Here is a 15,690-nt window from a genome sequence, read left to right on the forward strand (position 1 = left end):
TAAAATAATTCTTTTATGGTCCTAAAACGCGAATGAAATTGTGGTTTCGTATTTTTTTGGTGGTGTTGGAGAAGGTGTGACGTCACCGCTGAGACTGTCGTTTGATTTCAAATGCTACAGACGTTTAGTAGACAATACCCATAATCCCCCCCCCCCCCCCCTCCTCTAAAAATCTGGAGTCTTTCCTTTCACAATAATTTCGCACCTGGCGGGAATTTGGGTCGTCATGTTTTGCAAAAGATGATTCTGTGTTAATAATTTTCAACATATAAATATCAAATTGCTCTGATTTTAAAAGGGAGGAATCAGGCTGCGACCGCGAGGGCCCCAGTATACTTATTTTCTGGACATGCCCCGTACATATATAATGGGTACTGTGCGCCATCTTACATGCCATCGCTGCTGGTTTCCGGCAATGACCTTTGACTCACTCCCTGATTTCCCGAGACCCTATTCATGGTTCATGATATTGTTAGAAGCTGAACAATAGGAAGGAAATATTAAAGAATCGTGTTAAATCCGATTCGTCTTCGTCATCAACGTCACTGAACCAAGGCGAATGCCTGGGATTTACATATCTATATATTATCAGGTACCCAGCATTATCTGAATATGTTGGCTGGGAAGTGTAAATGATGGGGTCGCGGTTGCCGAGGGTTTGGCCAGGGCAATATACAACGGAAACGGAGAGCAGCTGGGAAAGATTCGTTGAAAAGGAATTTATCGGAGATGAGTATGACCATCCCTCACACCTGAAACAGCTTCGGACGTTGGACTGATGACGATCAGTGCAGAGACGTTGAAATTTGGAAACTGGAGTTTGTATTAATAGAACAATCTGATTTCGCAAGGAGCACTGTGTGAGGCTTGATTCTAATGTCGGTGATTCTAACGTAGGCTGACGAAATTGAAGGAGTTGCGATAGTTGACGGGGTGATTATTTCCCTACCTGTTGATATTTTGAATCATTCGCCTCGACCACGTAACTGTTCATGTTTGAAGGTCGGATGGCATTTGGCTAGTAATTCTACGAGTAGTAGCACCTGCTTGCTTTTAATTTTGATTTGCCCCTTAGTGGACGCTGCATCAAAAGTGACGGGCCATTGGTTCAAATGAAGATTGAAATCTTTCGCCCTGGTTGCGATGGAACGTTTGACGGTTTTTAGTTCAGTTTGCTTTCGTCTGGGGAGTCCAAAATGTAGGATGTGGCTTCTTATTTTCTCAGAGAGTAAGGAAGATACTTTGTATTATTTTCTTCCAAAAGTTTTGTGGCAGTCGAGTAGCCTTTTTCGGTTCTGGTTATTAGTGTAAGTGACCTAATTTTCTAATCAATGCATTCTCCTATCCCCCCCCCCCCCCCAAATGACGGTTTAGCACGATCTTCAATGTGCAAAGGTTCTACGAATACGAATATTGGTATCTTCGACTAAGCTCATTGTTAGTGACCGACTATGTCACTACGAATTTACCGGATTGTTGAAAGCTAGTTTAGTCGTCACCGCCTTTTTAAGGTTTTGTGTAAACACAAAACCTTATTAAAATCGGTTTACCGTCTGTCTGTCTGTCTGTCTGTCTGTCTGTCTGTCCGTCACACGCATTTTTCTCGGAGACGGTTATAGCGATTGACACCAAATTTGGTAGAAAGGTGGGAACTGTGAACGCTCACGCATACAGTGAATGAAATCCTTTTACGTCGAATTTAAGGGGGGGTTTCTCATACATGCAAAAGGGGGGTGTACAATTTGTTTTCATCAAATATAGTCATGTGGGGTATCAAATTAAAGGTCTCGATTAGTACTTTTCAAAGCCGATCTTAGTTTTGACATTCTTTGGAAGGGTGGGGAGCGCGGGGGGTTGAAAGTGATCACTTCTTTAAGGGTGCCATTCTCAGAAACTACCGAACCGAAAAATCTGAAAAAAATCAGGAGGCAGCCACTATATGGTGCCTGGGCTCCGAAATACCTTCCATGCCGATATCTGTTTAAATAAAGTTAATAATAGTATATTACTACAATTTTTTGTAATTGGTTCGAAACCCCCCTTAAGTTCATCCTAGTACCATGAAATTTTGCAGTGATATAGGCTATAATATAGAGCATGATCTTACCAAGTTTGGTGGAAATTGCACTATTACTAACAAAGTTATAATACCTCAAATTTGTTGCTTCTTTGAAAATTGAAGACTATGAATGTCAATATCACCCGAAAGTGGATACTCTCACATAATATATGGATATATTAAGTGCTACGGACTAAGAAATACACAAAACCTTTCGTACCTGAAGCGTCCAGCTTCCGGTTTCCCGACCTGTTTTTGGTTGCTGTTGTTACTGGTTTTGCTGATGCAGTCAGGGTTGATTGTCATTTGAGATTGATTGAGTTGGATTTTCGACACAAGTGCTTCTTCCATCGCTTTGTATTGCAGCTGACGTGCTCATTGAAGGCTTGGCTAACGTCTGTTACATTGTCGTGTCTAGTGATGCGATGGTGGTTTATATGCCCTGGATAAGCTCGCCCTGTGCTTTATTGAGATTGTGAACCCACTGATTTGAACAAAGAAGTTGGAAATTTATACTTTTCATTTTCGCGAGCCCCCCGTCCATAGTTAATGGAATATTTTTGATGATTCCGCCGGAGTCATGTGCTTTCTCGGGCTCATTGCTCGAGAATAGCTGACTCCGACGTTAAGGCATTGTCGTATACATGTCTTGGCCTTTCTTTGAAGGCGGATAAAAAGGGATAGAAGTTTTTGGGCAGCAGATTTTGAAGCTTTAATACTAACGAAACAGCGCCTAAAATAGGGACTGACCTCACGGCTACAACCTTAGGCCATCGAAAACGGACTATGATTGGTTTCTGGAATGTAGTGCGCACGCTCCTCGACAGCGGTGGCGAGGAACCTCAGAATGCTAGCTACCTCCAACTTGAGCCGGAATTCCAACGTTACAAGCTGGACATTCTGGGCCCAAGCGAAATAAAATAGTGGAACTCTAAAGAGTACTCCTCCTCTCTAGCCACACTAATGACAATGTGCTTTCATACTTTGGACAGCCAAGTAGTAACAATGGCGAATCTTCTGTCGAGTTGCGCCGAACTCCTATACCGAACGAAATTTCGAGCATTTGAAGGTAGTTTATGCCGTGATAAGAGAGAATTTGCTATTGCGCCGGGCAGGGAAGCGGAATATTCCCCAAATCGCAATAGTTAAGCAAAATATACGGTATCACGAAAAAACTTACAAATGGTCGCAAACCTTTCGATGACATTGTTAACGGTCAACACATCCAGTGAAGTACCACCTCTTATGGATGATATCTAAGCATTCTATTTTGCGGATACAGACTGTTCCTCCAAGCAGAAGGTGAATCATCTAGGCCATCAATACACTTAAACGGAGTGAAGCCGCAAAGATAATAGCTAAAATAATTCTGGAACACATAAAAGAACATCTCCAAAGCATAGTGGATAGGGAGCAGGATGATCTCCGCTCTCTATCCTCCAGCATTGACCACATCAATACTCAATCATTTTGGAACAGTTCGTGGAGTTCATCGGTTTTGAGCTTTCGATAGTGTGAATAAAGGGGATATGTGCGTTCAACGCAGGAGGGGCATTCGGAAGAAACTAATAGCTATTATTGGAGCGACATATGATGAAGCAAAATATCACTGCACCGGGGAAAAATCTCAGAGGAATTACGGGTCAATCTTGTTACCGATATTATTTCATCTTGTTGCCCGTGACGCTCTTCATGTTGCTCTGTCTGGAGGGCAACAAAGAGTTCAATGAACTATGACATCTTTTTCCCTACACCTCTATTATGCTCATGACTTCCGTTTACTCTCACACCGGATTATAGACCTTTTCCGAAGGGCACTGAATTTGGGAAGAAAGGCTTAAGTGCATTTTTGTGAATCCCAAACGGTGGCGCGTAGATGTTTGCGCGCTTTAGTCCACCAAGGAGCAAATGGTAATTGTTTATATATACATAAGCTTGGCCGGAATGGAGCCAAAAGGATCTGAAATCACCACCCAGTGTATTAAGTCATCATCACCATCACTTAGATCCTACTGGTCCATTGTACTCGATTCCCCCAATTAACGGAATATCCTGAATTCGTCTATGTATCGCACGATTTCCGTTGGTGGATGTAATGCTGATGTAATTATGCCCGGTCTGAATGCCCACAGTACCTCTGCAAGTCTTCCTGCTTTTCGTCAGCAATAAGTTTGTCATATGTTTGTTTGGTTATGACAAAAAAAGTTGATTGCGTGTTTAGCAGCATAGAGGTACAGCCATCTGTCATTAAGGCAGGCTGCTGGGTACTCAGATTAGTTCGAGCGTATTGAATCTTGAAACAGAGTTCAATTGATTTCAACATTCCTGAACGATTTTTTAAGTAATCAAAGGACTGCTCAACGACCTCAACGCCAGTCGCTGCAGATTGCGGTGCAACTGCCCTTCAACCGCTTTATCATCCAGGTTGCCGTCCTTAGGATCGCACACAGATCAGCCTGAAAGACCGTCACATATTGTCCTAAGGGAAAAGCCCAGTTCTCGTATTTATTGCAGAGGTAGACTCCTGCTCCAGAGTCCTGTTCTGTTTTTATGCCATCAAGGTAGAAAACGTCTGCATACTCTGACACGAATTCTTCTAGTTCGTCCCAGTTCTCTCTTCGTTTTAAGATAACCTCATATTTCCCACCAAACAGATGTATGGGAATCCGAGAATCAGAAGGCATTGCAAAAACTAGATTCAGTTCTCCCAATAACTCTTCTAATGCTTTCTGCCCCCCCCCCCCCCCCCCCCCCGCCCCTCTCATTCGTTGTTTCCCAATAAATCTAATCGAATTAGTCTATGAGCTGCTCTTATTACAGTGCTCTGAATAAACAATTCCAATAGCTGCAAATTGAATAATGCATCCAAAGCTGCGCTGGATGTCATGCTCACGGCATCGATGATACCCAGACACACAGTTCTTTGCAATGTGGCTAGTTCACAACGAAAACTCTTTTGCTGCACCTTAGCCCACCGCACTATTGATAGCGGCATATATCCACACGAGGCAAAGCTCCGCCTACCCAGCCCATAAGCTGTGAAAGCTCGTTTCATCATTATTTTTACCAGTTTGTCCCAAAGAAGCTTCTTGCCTAGAATAGTTAGTTAACTTCTTCTGAGAGTTGAAGGGTTGTACTCATCATCATTGGAATACCATTCAGTTTCTTTGCTTTTGTAAATAATACCATTGCGGTTTTATTTGGATTTACTGAAAGGCCACATTCACCTTCTGCCAAGAGGACGGTGCGTAGCCCAAAGCAAGAGATTCTCGAAAAATATGTCTTAGAAGTTGCTGGGTAGATACCATCCATGCCAGGTGCTCTGAAGTGTGCAAACCCCCCTCGCAGTGTCCCAATTCCCCTTGCAACACCTTCGCGTTGAAAGGTTTGCTGAAACGGCCAATTCTCTTCTTCCCACATCTAAAATCTGTTCTCCCGGGGGGTGTACTTCCAAATGAATCTGTATAGACTCAACTTTGGAGTTCATGAAAGTATCATCCGGTTTTCTTAGAGAGTCCAACTTGACTGATTCATCCTTATTAAGGAGACTGCACCGCCTGGAAGTGTCTCTTTCACCTTTCAGTTCCTCACAGTATGCTCTAAAGAACTCGTTTCGAACTTCTTACGAGCCTTATATTCACGCTGTATGTTTCGGAGGTTCTTATATTCACGCTGTATGTTTCAGAAGTTAAACCTCAACAGTCTTCATCCTTATTGCTTTTGCACGCAAGATTTATAAGTCGTCTGTTTGATTTCCTGAGTCTTTGCAATTCTCAGTTTCACCATGTGGCCGTTTTACCGCGTTGGCCTCGGAAAATAGGACAAGCTTCTTCAAAACACGCTGAAAGTCTGCGATTCACAGTTTTCAATTGATCTTCTATCGCCAAAGGAGTCTTTAATCGCCTAGGGAGCTCCACTTTGCCGCCAAGAAGTTCGTTGAACTTTGTCCAATCCGTTTTTCTAGGATTCCGTCTTAGTGTACAAAATGTTCGCCTTCAAAAGTCAGGCTAAATTTTAAACAATGGTGATCTGAGAGTGAGACTTTATCTAGCAATCGCCCGTCTCTAATCAACTCTAACAATTTTGATTGTTAGGTCACTTTGCTACTTGCTAGGTTCTGACATGCAAGCCTGTAGTCCCCTCTCCTTTGCCGCTGAAGTTTCGTTCTACGAGCCTTGTGTTTTTTGGAAGAGTTACGCAACACTTAGGCCGTAGTTAGGTTACTAGTTCCTCTCTTTAAGGGAGTTGCTGTACTATCCTTTCTGGCTGACCACGCCATGGATACCGGGTACAGGTTTTCCACTGAAATGGAAAGCATCGCTTCCACAGATTTCTCCGTGGAGGAGCATGAATGTGGTGAGGTCTCCAAAATTCGTGCCTCGGCCAGGACCTGATTTCTCAAAGTCGTGGGTGGATTCAAAGCCTGTGACTTCTTACCACTTGGAGAGTTACAGTCCATTCTGTTTTCATCTGTCTGTGGAAACTCTTAGTTTTGTAGTAAATTACCACAGGCTTTCCCACCACGACAAGGTGGTGTTTGAGGTGTAAAGTGATAAGCTTACTCAGAACAATTAATTTGGCTAATCTTGACCTACAACGAAACAAGTATTTGCTGTTACTACCTACAATAATCTGCTAAACGTGAGCTGAAATATAAACACTCTCCAAAAGAGACGGCATTCGTTACCTTTTAAACGTTCCACAATTCCTTGTATACCCTTTCCTTTTTGAAGTACATTCAACTGGAAAATTGACGAAATTTCCAGTTATTCATTATAAACATTTCTTTTTTTTCCTTTCACATTAAGGATGCTCGAATTTCGGGCGAAGGAAGTCAAGAAGCTGAAAAATACCTTTCCAAGAACTTGAAATATGTCTACAGGCAAAGTGAGAAAATTCCGATTCCTTCCAAGTTATTAAAATTTCTTGGAATCAATGGCGAGGGCGTGAAAACAATTCACTGTAAATGCTAGACATAATAGAATATAAACATTTGATTAATGGTGGAAGGAGTGAAGTTATTTATGTAAACTTCATGAACTCTGACACGTATAGATGATCATTCTGGTTGAAGTCTCGCTCATCACATGGGTGTTACTTTGCTTTCAAAATTCATCAACTCGCTCCGTAGCCAGAAGCGAATTATATCATCAGATCGAGTCTTCATAATCCTTGAACGTCAATTAATAAAGACTGAAACCATGATACACGCGTTTCCCTCGCAAACCCAATTATGCGAAAACCCGACCATAATATTCCGCAATTTGGTTATAAATTTCAACATTAGCGTCTAACATGTCTAGAATGTCATCCTTGAGGATATTCCAACACTTTAATCTTCCTGCTCAAGTTGTACAGAACAATGAGCCTTCATTTTTCACGGGGGTGAAATGCTTCAAATTCCGCCGGTAGGAAGTTTGAGCTCCAGCAACGGAGTCCTTGCGTTAAAGCGTTATAATAATTATGGTGTTCAATAGCACATTGCTTCCTTGAAATACGTTCATACATCATTGTCTTCCCACTTCTATTCGCAGGTTATGACGGTCGCAATCGCCTTACCGACGAGGAGGACTCAGCTTGTCCGGCACTTCTTGAACGAGAATTCCACTCCCTCCATCGAAACGTGCCCGCCTTGCGACGTGCCGGTGTCGACACAAATGCCATTAGACAGGTAAAATATTACGACAGCACAAATGTAAACAACGGAGCTTACCTGGTATAAATCATTAATGCTTGTCGCGTTCCTGTTCCTAGCATTTCTATCCGGATGGAGGCTGGGGCTGGATCATATGTGGGGTTGCATTCCTGGCCCATGTACTAACGTCGGGATTGCAGCTCTCGTACGGACTGCTCATGCTGTATGCCATGAAACACCTCGGAATGGAAGTCGCAACTGAAACAGGTAGGGGTTGTCCTTGTTTTTGTCAACTAAATGAATTTCCCTCCAGAGCGAATTTCAAAACATAATGAGGACGCGCATAATGGACAAAAAGTCTCTGTAATCCACTTCGTTCCGCTGAAAGGAGAAATATCATTTTATTCATTGGACCTGATTTGCATAATGCAGATGCATCAGTCAAAGGACATTGTGGAAACCATTTAAAAGTACAAACTGTTGCCGAGTCCCATGAGTTAGTTTAAAATCGAAAATTATGAGTCAATCATAGCAAAATGTGTCAGTTTTTCATTACGCTACAAAGTGAACGTGCAAATTGAATCCACTGGAAAACTTTGTCCTTGCGACGGAAATTAAAAGCACGTTAACTAGCAAGTCATACGGGAAAGTTAGCTCTGGAGCGGAATAACACTTTAGGTTCAGAACAGGAGCTGATTTTACCCTCACTAAATGCTAATATAAAATTCGCAAAGTGTATGCGTTGCATAGGGCTCTCAGCAGGAGCAATATTATTTCAAAATGTCATTGCGGCAATATTTGTTAGGGTTTCACTGAGAATGCTGACATTTGTGTTCAGTGTGCTGTGAAAATACGTCACGATAATTACTTGAAAGTATCGTGAAAATCAAGTTCGTTGGGGAGAATTCAGTACGCATTTTTTAAAATTTGCGGACCGCATAATCAACCTAGTTAGCTTATCCTTTAATGAGTCATTCGAAACGTTCAATATGAGTTCACATTCTGTGGAGGTAAAACAGGAGGAACAAAGCCTAGAATTTCAAGATCTTAGTTAGTTAGTTTAGTTTAGTGGGGGGAGCCGCAGCTCCGAGCACTCAGACCATTGGTAGGCCCATTGTACTATCCCCCACCTACGGTGTTCGCAGGCTTTAACGAATCTGAGAACATTCTCCAGAGAGTGTGCAGTACCTTCATTAAAGAAAACCTTGCCAAGGTGTCTTCGTCTGAGATCTGAGAATGCCGGGCAGCTGCATAAAAAGTGCAGGGCCCTCTCCTCCTCCTCCTTACATTGGTTGCACATAGCCGAAACCACTCACCCCAATTTTTTCCATATGGTAGTTTAAGGACCAGTGTCCTGTTTAAAGCCCTACTAGGGTTTTCATGTCTCACTTCTTAAGGAACAATAACAATGCCGCTCTAGTGGCCCTAGTCTCTCTCACAAGGATGTTCGCTTGCCGGCGAGAGTCAAAATTTCTCCACTCGGTTGCGTGAATCCTTACAATTTCACCCTTCAGAGTAAACTTGACAGTAGATTGTCGGATTCCAAGAGCTGGTTCTGGCCCTACCATTGTGGATCTAGACCCTCGACGAGCCAGTCTATCAGCCTCCTCATTACCGGCGATGTTAGAGTGCCCCCGTACCCACATCAGGAATTTTTCCTTCAGTCGGCCAAGTTTCAGCAGCACCTGATGACAACTCCACACCAACTGGCTTGATATGTCGTTGCCATTTAGTGCTGATAACGCCGCCCAACTGTCGGAAGTCTCTGAATCTGCGTTAGCAGCTTCTTGCTGTTAGCAAAGTTCAGTCTTGGCCACCAGACGATGCATGCATACATAAAAATGGATGTATACATCCAGTATATCCGTTTGGGTGAAAGTCCCTAGGTCTTATCTTTCGTATCCTACAGCACTAGAGCAATCTGAAGGATTTCTGATATTGTTCCTGGATATGATACTTCCAAGTTAACTTGGAGTCGAAATGTACTCCTAAGTTTGTGCCAACTGGATTTCTGCCCCTGCTAAGGTGGGTAGCGTATAGCTGCTCCACCTGACGTTCCTAGTAAACATAACTAGTCCAGTCTTCCTAGCGTTCACCGTGAGTCCATTGCGGAGGGACCAACTGTGGATTTCATGCAGAGTTGCATTCAAGTGGTCACATACTGTGTCCGCAAACTTGCCGGTAATTATTATGGCTAGGCCGTCCGCAAATGCTTGCGCGAAGACTTTTTTGTCCTCCAGGAGCCACAGCAGGGTATCCATCACCAAGAGCCATAACAGTGGAGAGCAAACCCCTCCCTGTGGGCAGCTCCTGAGACATCTCGCTTCAATAGACTTTTGGCCGACCGATATGTGAAGAATCCAACTGATTAGCGGCGGTTCGATTCCATGCTGTCTTGCCGCATCACAAATTGCAGCGAATGAGGCATAATTGAAGGCACCTTCGATGTCCATGAATGCGCCTAAGACGTATTCTTTTTCGAACATCGCCTTTTCAATTTTTGCCGTAAATTCATGGAGTGCTGTCTCCGTGGATTTGCCTTTCAAGTAGGTATGTTGCCTATGGTGAAGTGTCCGCTTTGGAATGTGTGTATCCTTTATGAACCGATCTGCTTCTCTTTCTTGACCTTTTAGCAGAAAGGACGTTAGACTGATAGGTCGAAAGCCTTTTGCGTCTACGTAGGTGGGTTTTCCTGGTTTGGGAATGAATAACACCTTCACATCCCACCATTTAATTGGAATATAAGCGTGTGCTAGGCATGCACGGTTGAGGGCTGTATGCAGTTCAAGCAAATGGTTTGCCGTTTCTTCAGCGCTTTCTGTGTACTTCCCCATTCTGCAAACGTAAATAACCCAGTTTCTGGCTACGTTCTTTACCCAGATTCCCCTTCAGCTTTGAGGTTGCCTCAAGAGAGTTAGTCTCTTCGTAAAAGCTTCTCCATGATGATCGTTTAGCCGATCTTATGCTCTTCTTTAGAGGCTTCTGTGCCTCTTTATAGTGATTCCAGCTAGCGTCTGAATTACACTTCACAGCACGATTGAGGAGCATCCTCGTCGTTCTCCTTTGTTTTGCCAAATCCGAGTTCTACCATGGTGTTTTACCCTTCTTTGGCGTTTTGAGTGGACAGTTTTCTTCGAAAGCTTCTCTCATACTAGTTGCGATCATCTGGGTTGTCTTCTCAATTCCAACAATGGATTTGATGCGCTTCCCAGGGATCGTGACTCGGGCGCTCAATTCAATTTTATACATCACCCAATTTGCCTTCCGCGGATTCCGAAATGGAGTGGGTGGAGGTGGATCCATGCCCATTACAAAATCAATGTGTCTGTGATCGGAGAGTGTAATATCATTTCATACTCTCCACTCTCAGATCAGAACGGCGATGTCAGGAGATGCCACCGTTCAAATCGGTTCCTACTAGATACTCCAGTAGTCTCGATCCTCTTGCATTGATGTTGGAACTTCCCCAGCATATGTGGTGAGCGTTGACATCACATCCATGCCTCTATTTTTGGCATAGTGGGTAGCTCTGATGAATATTCCACTGGGAATATCTTCCGCGTCATAGGGAAAATATGCAGAGCACCATAGTGTCTCTTTATCTCCCTGTTGACTTTTTATGGTTAGCTTACCCAGTGCGATGTCGCTATCACCTAGGTCCTTAACCTTATTAGCCTGGAAGTCTTTTGCGACTAACATGCAGGTGCGGGGTCGATCGCTTCCATTGGCATACAATAGGTCAGCATGTTGGAAGTTTAAGCCCCTGACTACCCCACCAACAACCCACGGTTCTTGTATGAGTTATATAAATATTTTGCAGCTATTGATCCGACGACTGATAAGTGCAGTCGCCGCTTTACAATGTTGCAAATTTGTTTGGGAAATGAGGCATCTCATCTACGTTTCAGATGAAGATGCCGAGGGCTGCCGTCCCCTTCAATGGTTTTAGGAACCGACACTTGTAACGTGATGGTCCCCAGCCCAATTTTTCCCGAACCTTCTTAACATTGAGTTCGGGAACGCCGATAGTGAGAAAAGTTCCCGGCCTAACGGCTCTCCATCTTGTTTTCCTGCCTAACAGCAATCAGGTGGAAGTGTTGAGGTTGTTCTGCACACCAAGTTGTTCCAGAACCCCAGCACCATTTCGCTCTTCTTCTGGAAGTCAGAGAAAGCACTTTTTGATCAATGGAAGCTCAGAGACCCTTTTCAAGGTTAGTCGCGCACCCTCCCACACATCGTTGAGGGAAGAGCAGTATTGCCTGTGCCGCTCTTTCATGTCTTCGTCGGCGGTAACATTTTACGGTATACACCTATCGACTCAAAGCGAAGCTTAATGCCTTACGCGGACGCAGTCCTCACAGCAAGGAGGAGTTTCCTCCTAAGCTGTTCGCACTGCTCAGTATCGTAGCCGGATGGATTAGAGTCGTCATACAGGACCCATCCATCGACTTCAATAACCTTGGCTGCAAATGAAGGCTTAGCCGTTGCCGGCCGAGTCCTCTTTGCTGACTTTTGTGTTGAAGAGTTAGGATCGTCCGAGGACCACTGCCGTTTCGGTTTCCCCTTAGCCGGTGGTGCCCCGAACGCTCCTTTCCCCTCAACCTTGGCACAGCTCTTGGGTTGTGCGTTGCCTGGAAGTGGTTTGCCCGAAGGCTGTCCATGGACAGGTGCTTACCCATAGGCAAGACTTTAACAGGTGGCGCCGCGGAACTCTACAATCAATCTTGAAGTGGGGGTAGGCCAGAATGATTATTCGGGTTAACCGTGGTCAACCACGAGCTGTTCCGGACAATTTGGAATGTCGTCCAGGGTAGAGCCAACTCGTCAGGTACTATCTCTTACGTGGAGTTGCCAAATCTGCCATCAGAAGAATCACTTCGTGCGGATAAGAGAACGCTCGGTGGATGTGTTATGCATATAAATCAGGAGATCTGCATTAGGGCATACGCAGGCCAGGACACTAGGGCATACGCAGGTAGGGCATAGGAGGGAACAAAAGATCACCCGTGGGTAAAAATTGACTATGGAAAAGATACTCAGCAAATAAACCAAATATGATGGAGGGAAAACTAATAATGCGGGAGTTCGGAAACCGAGTACTGGTGGTTTTAAACCACCTAACAATCGCAGTACTTCTTGGGTACTGTGGCACCTGATTGCGATCTTATTCGATCTGATAATAGTACGAGTTCGAAGTTTGTTACGTCACCACCTGTTGGGTATCGGAGTAGAGCAAAAATCTTTGGGATATTTGCTTAAGGCTCTTACGCCACAATAAAGATTAGCAATCCTTGGGACGGGTCTCTCATGGACACTTTGTCGTGGAGCGAAAAATGTTCGACGATCTGTTTCTCGAACACCACCAATGATACTTTCATCAGTCGAAATTTTTCGTTGGGCTAAGAAAAGCGTGTGCAAAAGATGGTCATAAAAGCAGCAAAATGGAATAGCATTCCTTCAACTGGGAGAACGCGTAAATTAACTATGTGAATTCATGAAGAAAAGGCGAAACGTCCCCCAAGATAACAGGGACTTTAGGTGAAAAACGCCCAGGCATCAAGAATAATACTTCCTGAACGCAAGGTAGGCGAGAAAATAAGAAACCAGGGTAGGGACGGTATGTGTGAAACCTTTACCGCAGGGGCAGCGAAAATCTCGGTGAAAGGTTGTAATGCCTACATTATCACATCACAGTGTTAGTATTGGAAAAAGAAGAAGAATCGAAAACTCTTAAACCCAAACAGTAGGTGAATGTAGCCAGCAAAAAACAGGAAAAGGACGCAATAATTATTTCCAAAGAAGGAGATATGCCCTACAACGAAAAGTGAAAGCAGATCCGGAATTGATAGACTTGAGGAGTAGTCTGGGCTTTACTGGGGAATGAAGAACGACAGTCTGATGTTGGAATTAAATAAGGCCAGTTAAACGTCTGCGGGCAATTTTTCGGTCAGATGAAAAGTTGCTAGATAATCAAACCTGAAGGCAGGGCATAACCATCAAATGCAAGTCCCTAAACAAGGTTACATCACAACAGGATATCTGTGTTAAGGTATGAATTTGGCCACATACGAAGGCTACACTAGCAATTATTATTAGCCGGCCGGCGGAATCAACGGTTAAATTGATTATTGTGACCAAGGTAATAATTGGTTGGTCCTTGTGAAGACCAGAGGGGAGCTATCTCTAGGAAGATGCATCAGATGCTTCCACTTTGGCTATTTGAAAACAACATGCACCAGTTCCTGTGCCCTGTGGGTTGGGGCTTACGAATACAATCAAAACTCTCCCAGCTTGTCCTAAAAGACGACTAAAAGAACTAGAAATTTGTAGTCTAGCAACCAGCAAAATTCAAAAGTTTACTGGTGCTAAAACGTCCACAACACTCGGATAGGGACTCACCTTACGTCGAAGACCTTTGGTTATTGAAAACTAACTATGATTGGTTTCTGGAATGTACACACACTCTTGGATAAAGGTAGCAAGAGTCTGCAGAGTGCTCGCTTTGCCCAACACGACCAAGAATTCAAAACGATATAAGATGAACATTCTGGGCCTGAGCGAAGAAAGATTGTGGAACTCTGGAGAGAATTGTGTTTTTGTAATGTTTTTGTAATGTGGAAAGCAAGTAGTAGCTGACGCGAATCCAGTGTTGGTTGACTCTGTCGGCTACCATAAGGCGCGCTCTCTTGCCCTGGGAACTGGTTTCTGACAGGATTCTGACTGCAAGATTCCGGTCCAGTTAACGGGCATCAAGATTGTACAGCTCTATGCACCAACGGAGACTTTTGGATATAATGGAAAAGGATGGATTCTAGCCACGCTTACAGCCAATTCAGGGGTGACTTCCTTAAAGTGACATTGTGACCGTGATGGGTGATTTGAATGTCAGATGAGCTCTGACTGCTTGTACAAGTGATGGGAAATTACGGTCTTGGCAGCCACAAAGATAATGGTGGGGGGCTTTTGTATTTCTGTAGTTTCCACCTCCTCGTCATTCTTGGCACGTTGTTCGAACACGGAGCCTGCCATAAGGTCAGTTAGGTTTCAATTGACCGACACCGAAAGAGAAATCAGATTGGCCACTTCGCGACCGGCAGTGGAATAAGTTACCTCCTTGACACGGGTAGCAAGAAAGACGCTGACATTGTCTCCGAAATGGTCGCCTACCTTCTCTCGCACCTTGTTTCCTTAAATTCTCGCAAGATTTAAAAGTTGCGATCCCCCAAGTTCAAAATAGTATACGCTGTCATAAAATGCAACCTGTTGTTGCCCTGGTCATGAAAGCGTTAATGGTCGACTCCTCATCCACGATGATGAGAAGCTGAAGATTTCACTACTATTCTTAATAGGATCACATCCGAAGAAGTTCTTCTTCCTTTGGATTAAATGGTTGGTCACCATAACATGCGGATACGGACTGTTCTTCCAAGCAGAAGGAAAATCACTTCTGTTTCCAATGCATTGAAACGAAGTAAAGCCGACCTCCTTAACAGTCTATTCGCAAAGTTATTTACGGTTGCAACTGCAGATCTGGCACTTCCATTCGTACGGAAATCATGGGAATCTGACACGTTTCACAGAAAGTGGAAAAAGAGGATGTGCCGCACTCATTTTGAGTGTGACAGTTGGACGTATACTTGCGTGTTCCCTGCAGTTGCAAATATATAAGCTGGAATAATCATAATCCTGAACAGCTTCAAAGAACACCTCCATAACTTGATAGACAGAGAGCAGGCTGGTAGGCGCTCCGGATGTTCTTTCATTCACCCTACCGATCACTTTGAAACTGTGTATGGAATTTAGAACTTCACTTCATCCGTTGTTCGTCGATTCCGAGAAAGTCTTCTACATCGTGAACAGGGATCTGGAGTACTTTATGCAGGAAGTCCATTCCATCCATTAGCTATTATCAGAGCGACATATAGTCACGTATTTCAGTGAGGTAAAATGTCAGTGGAATTCGAGGTCGAAAGGGGAGTCTACCAGGGTTGCATCT

The 15,690-nt window shown here is 43.9% G+C and overlaps 1 protein-coding gene across 2 annotated transcripts in view; it reads left to right on the forward strand.

Moving 5' to 3' along the window:
- Nucleotides 1-15,690, forward strand: part of LOC119646944 (monocarboxylate transporter 12) — a 277,565-nt gene that overhangs the window by 196,389 nt on the left and 65,486 nt on the right. For both annotated transcript variants that reach the window (XM_038047635.1, XM_038047633.1), the window contains exons 5-6: nucleotides 7,594-7,730; nucleotides 7,814-7,961. In XM_038047635.1, the coding sequence (XP_037903563.1) occupies nucleotides 7,594-7,730; nucleotides 7,814-7,961 (285 nt within the window). The remainder of the gene's footprint in view (nucleotides 1-7,593; nucleotides 7,731-7,813; nucleotides 7,962-15,690) is intronic.

Source organism: Hermetia illucens, chromosome 1 (genome assembly GCF_905115235.1).
Source record: "Hermetia illucens chromosome 1, iHerIll2.2.curated.20191125, whole genome shotgun sequence".
In the NCBI taxonomy this organism is placed as follows: Eukaryota; Metazoa; Arthropoda; class Insecta; order Diptera; family Stratiomyidae; genus Hermetia; species Hermetia illucens.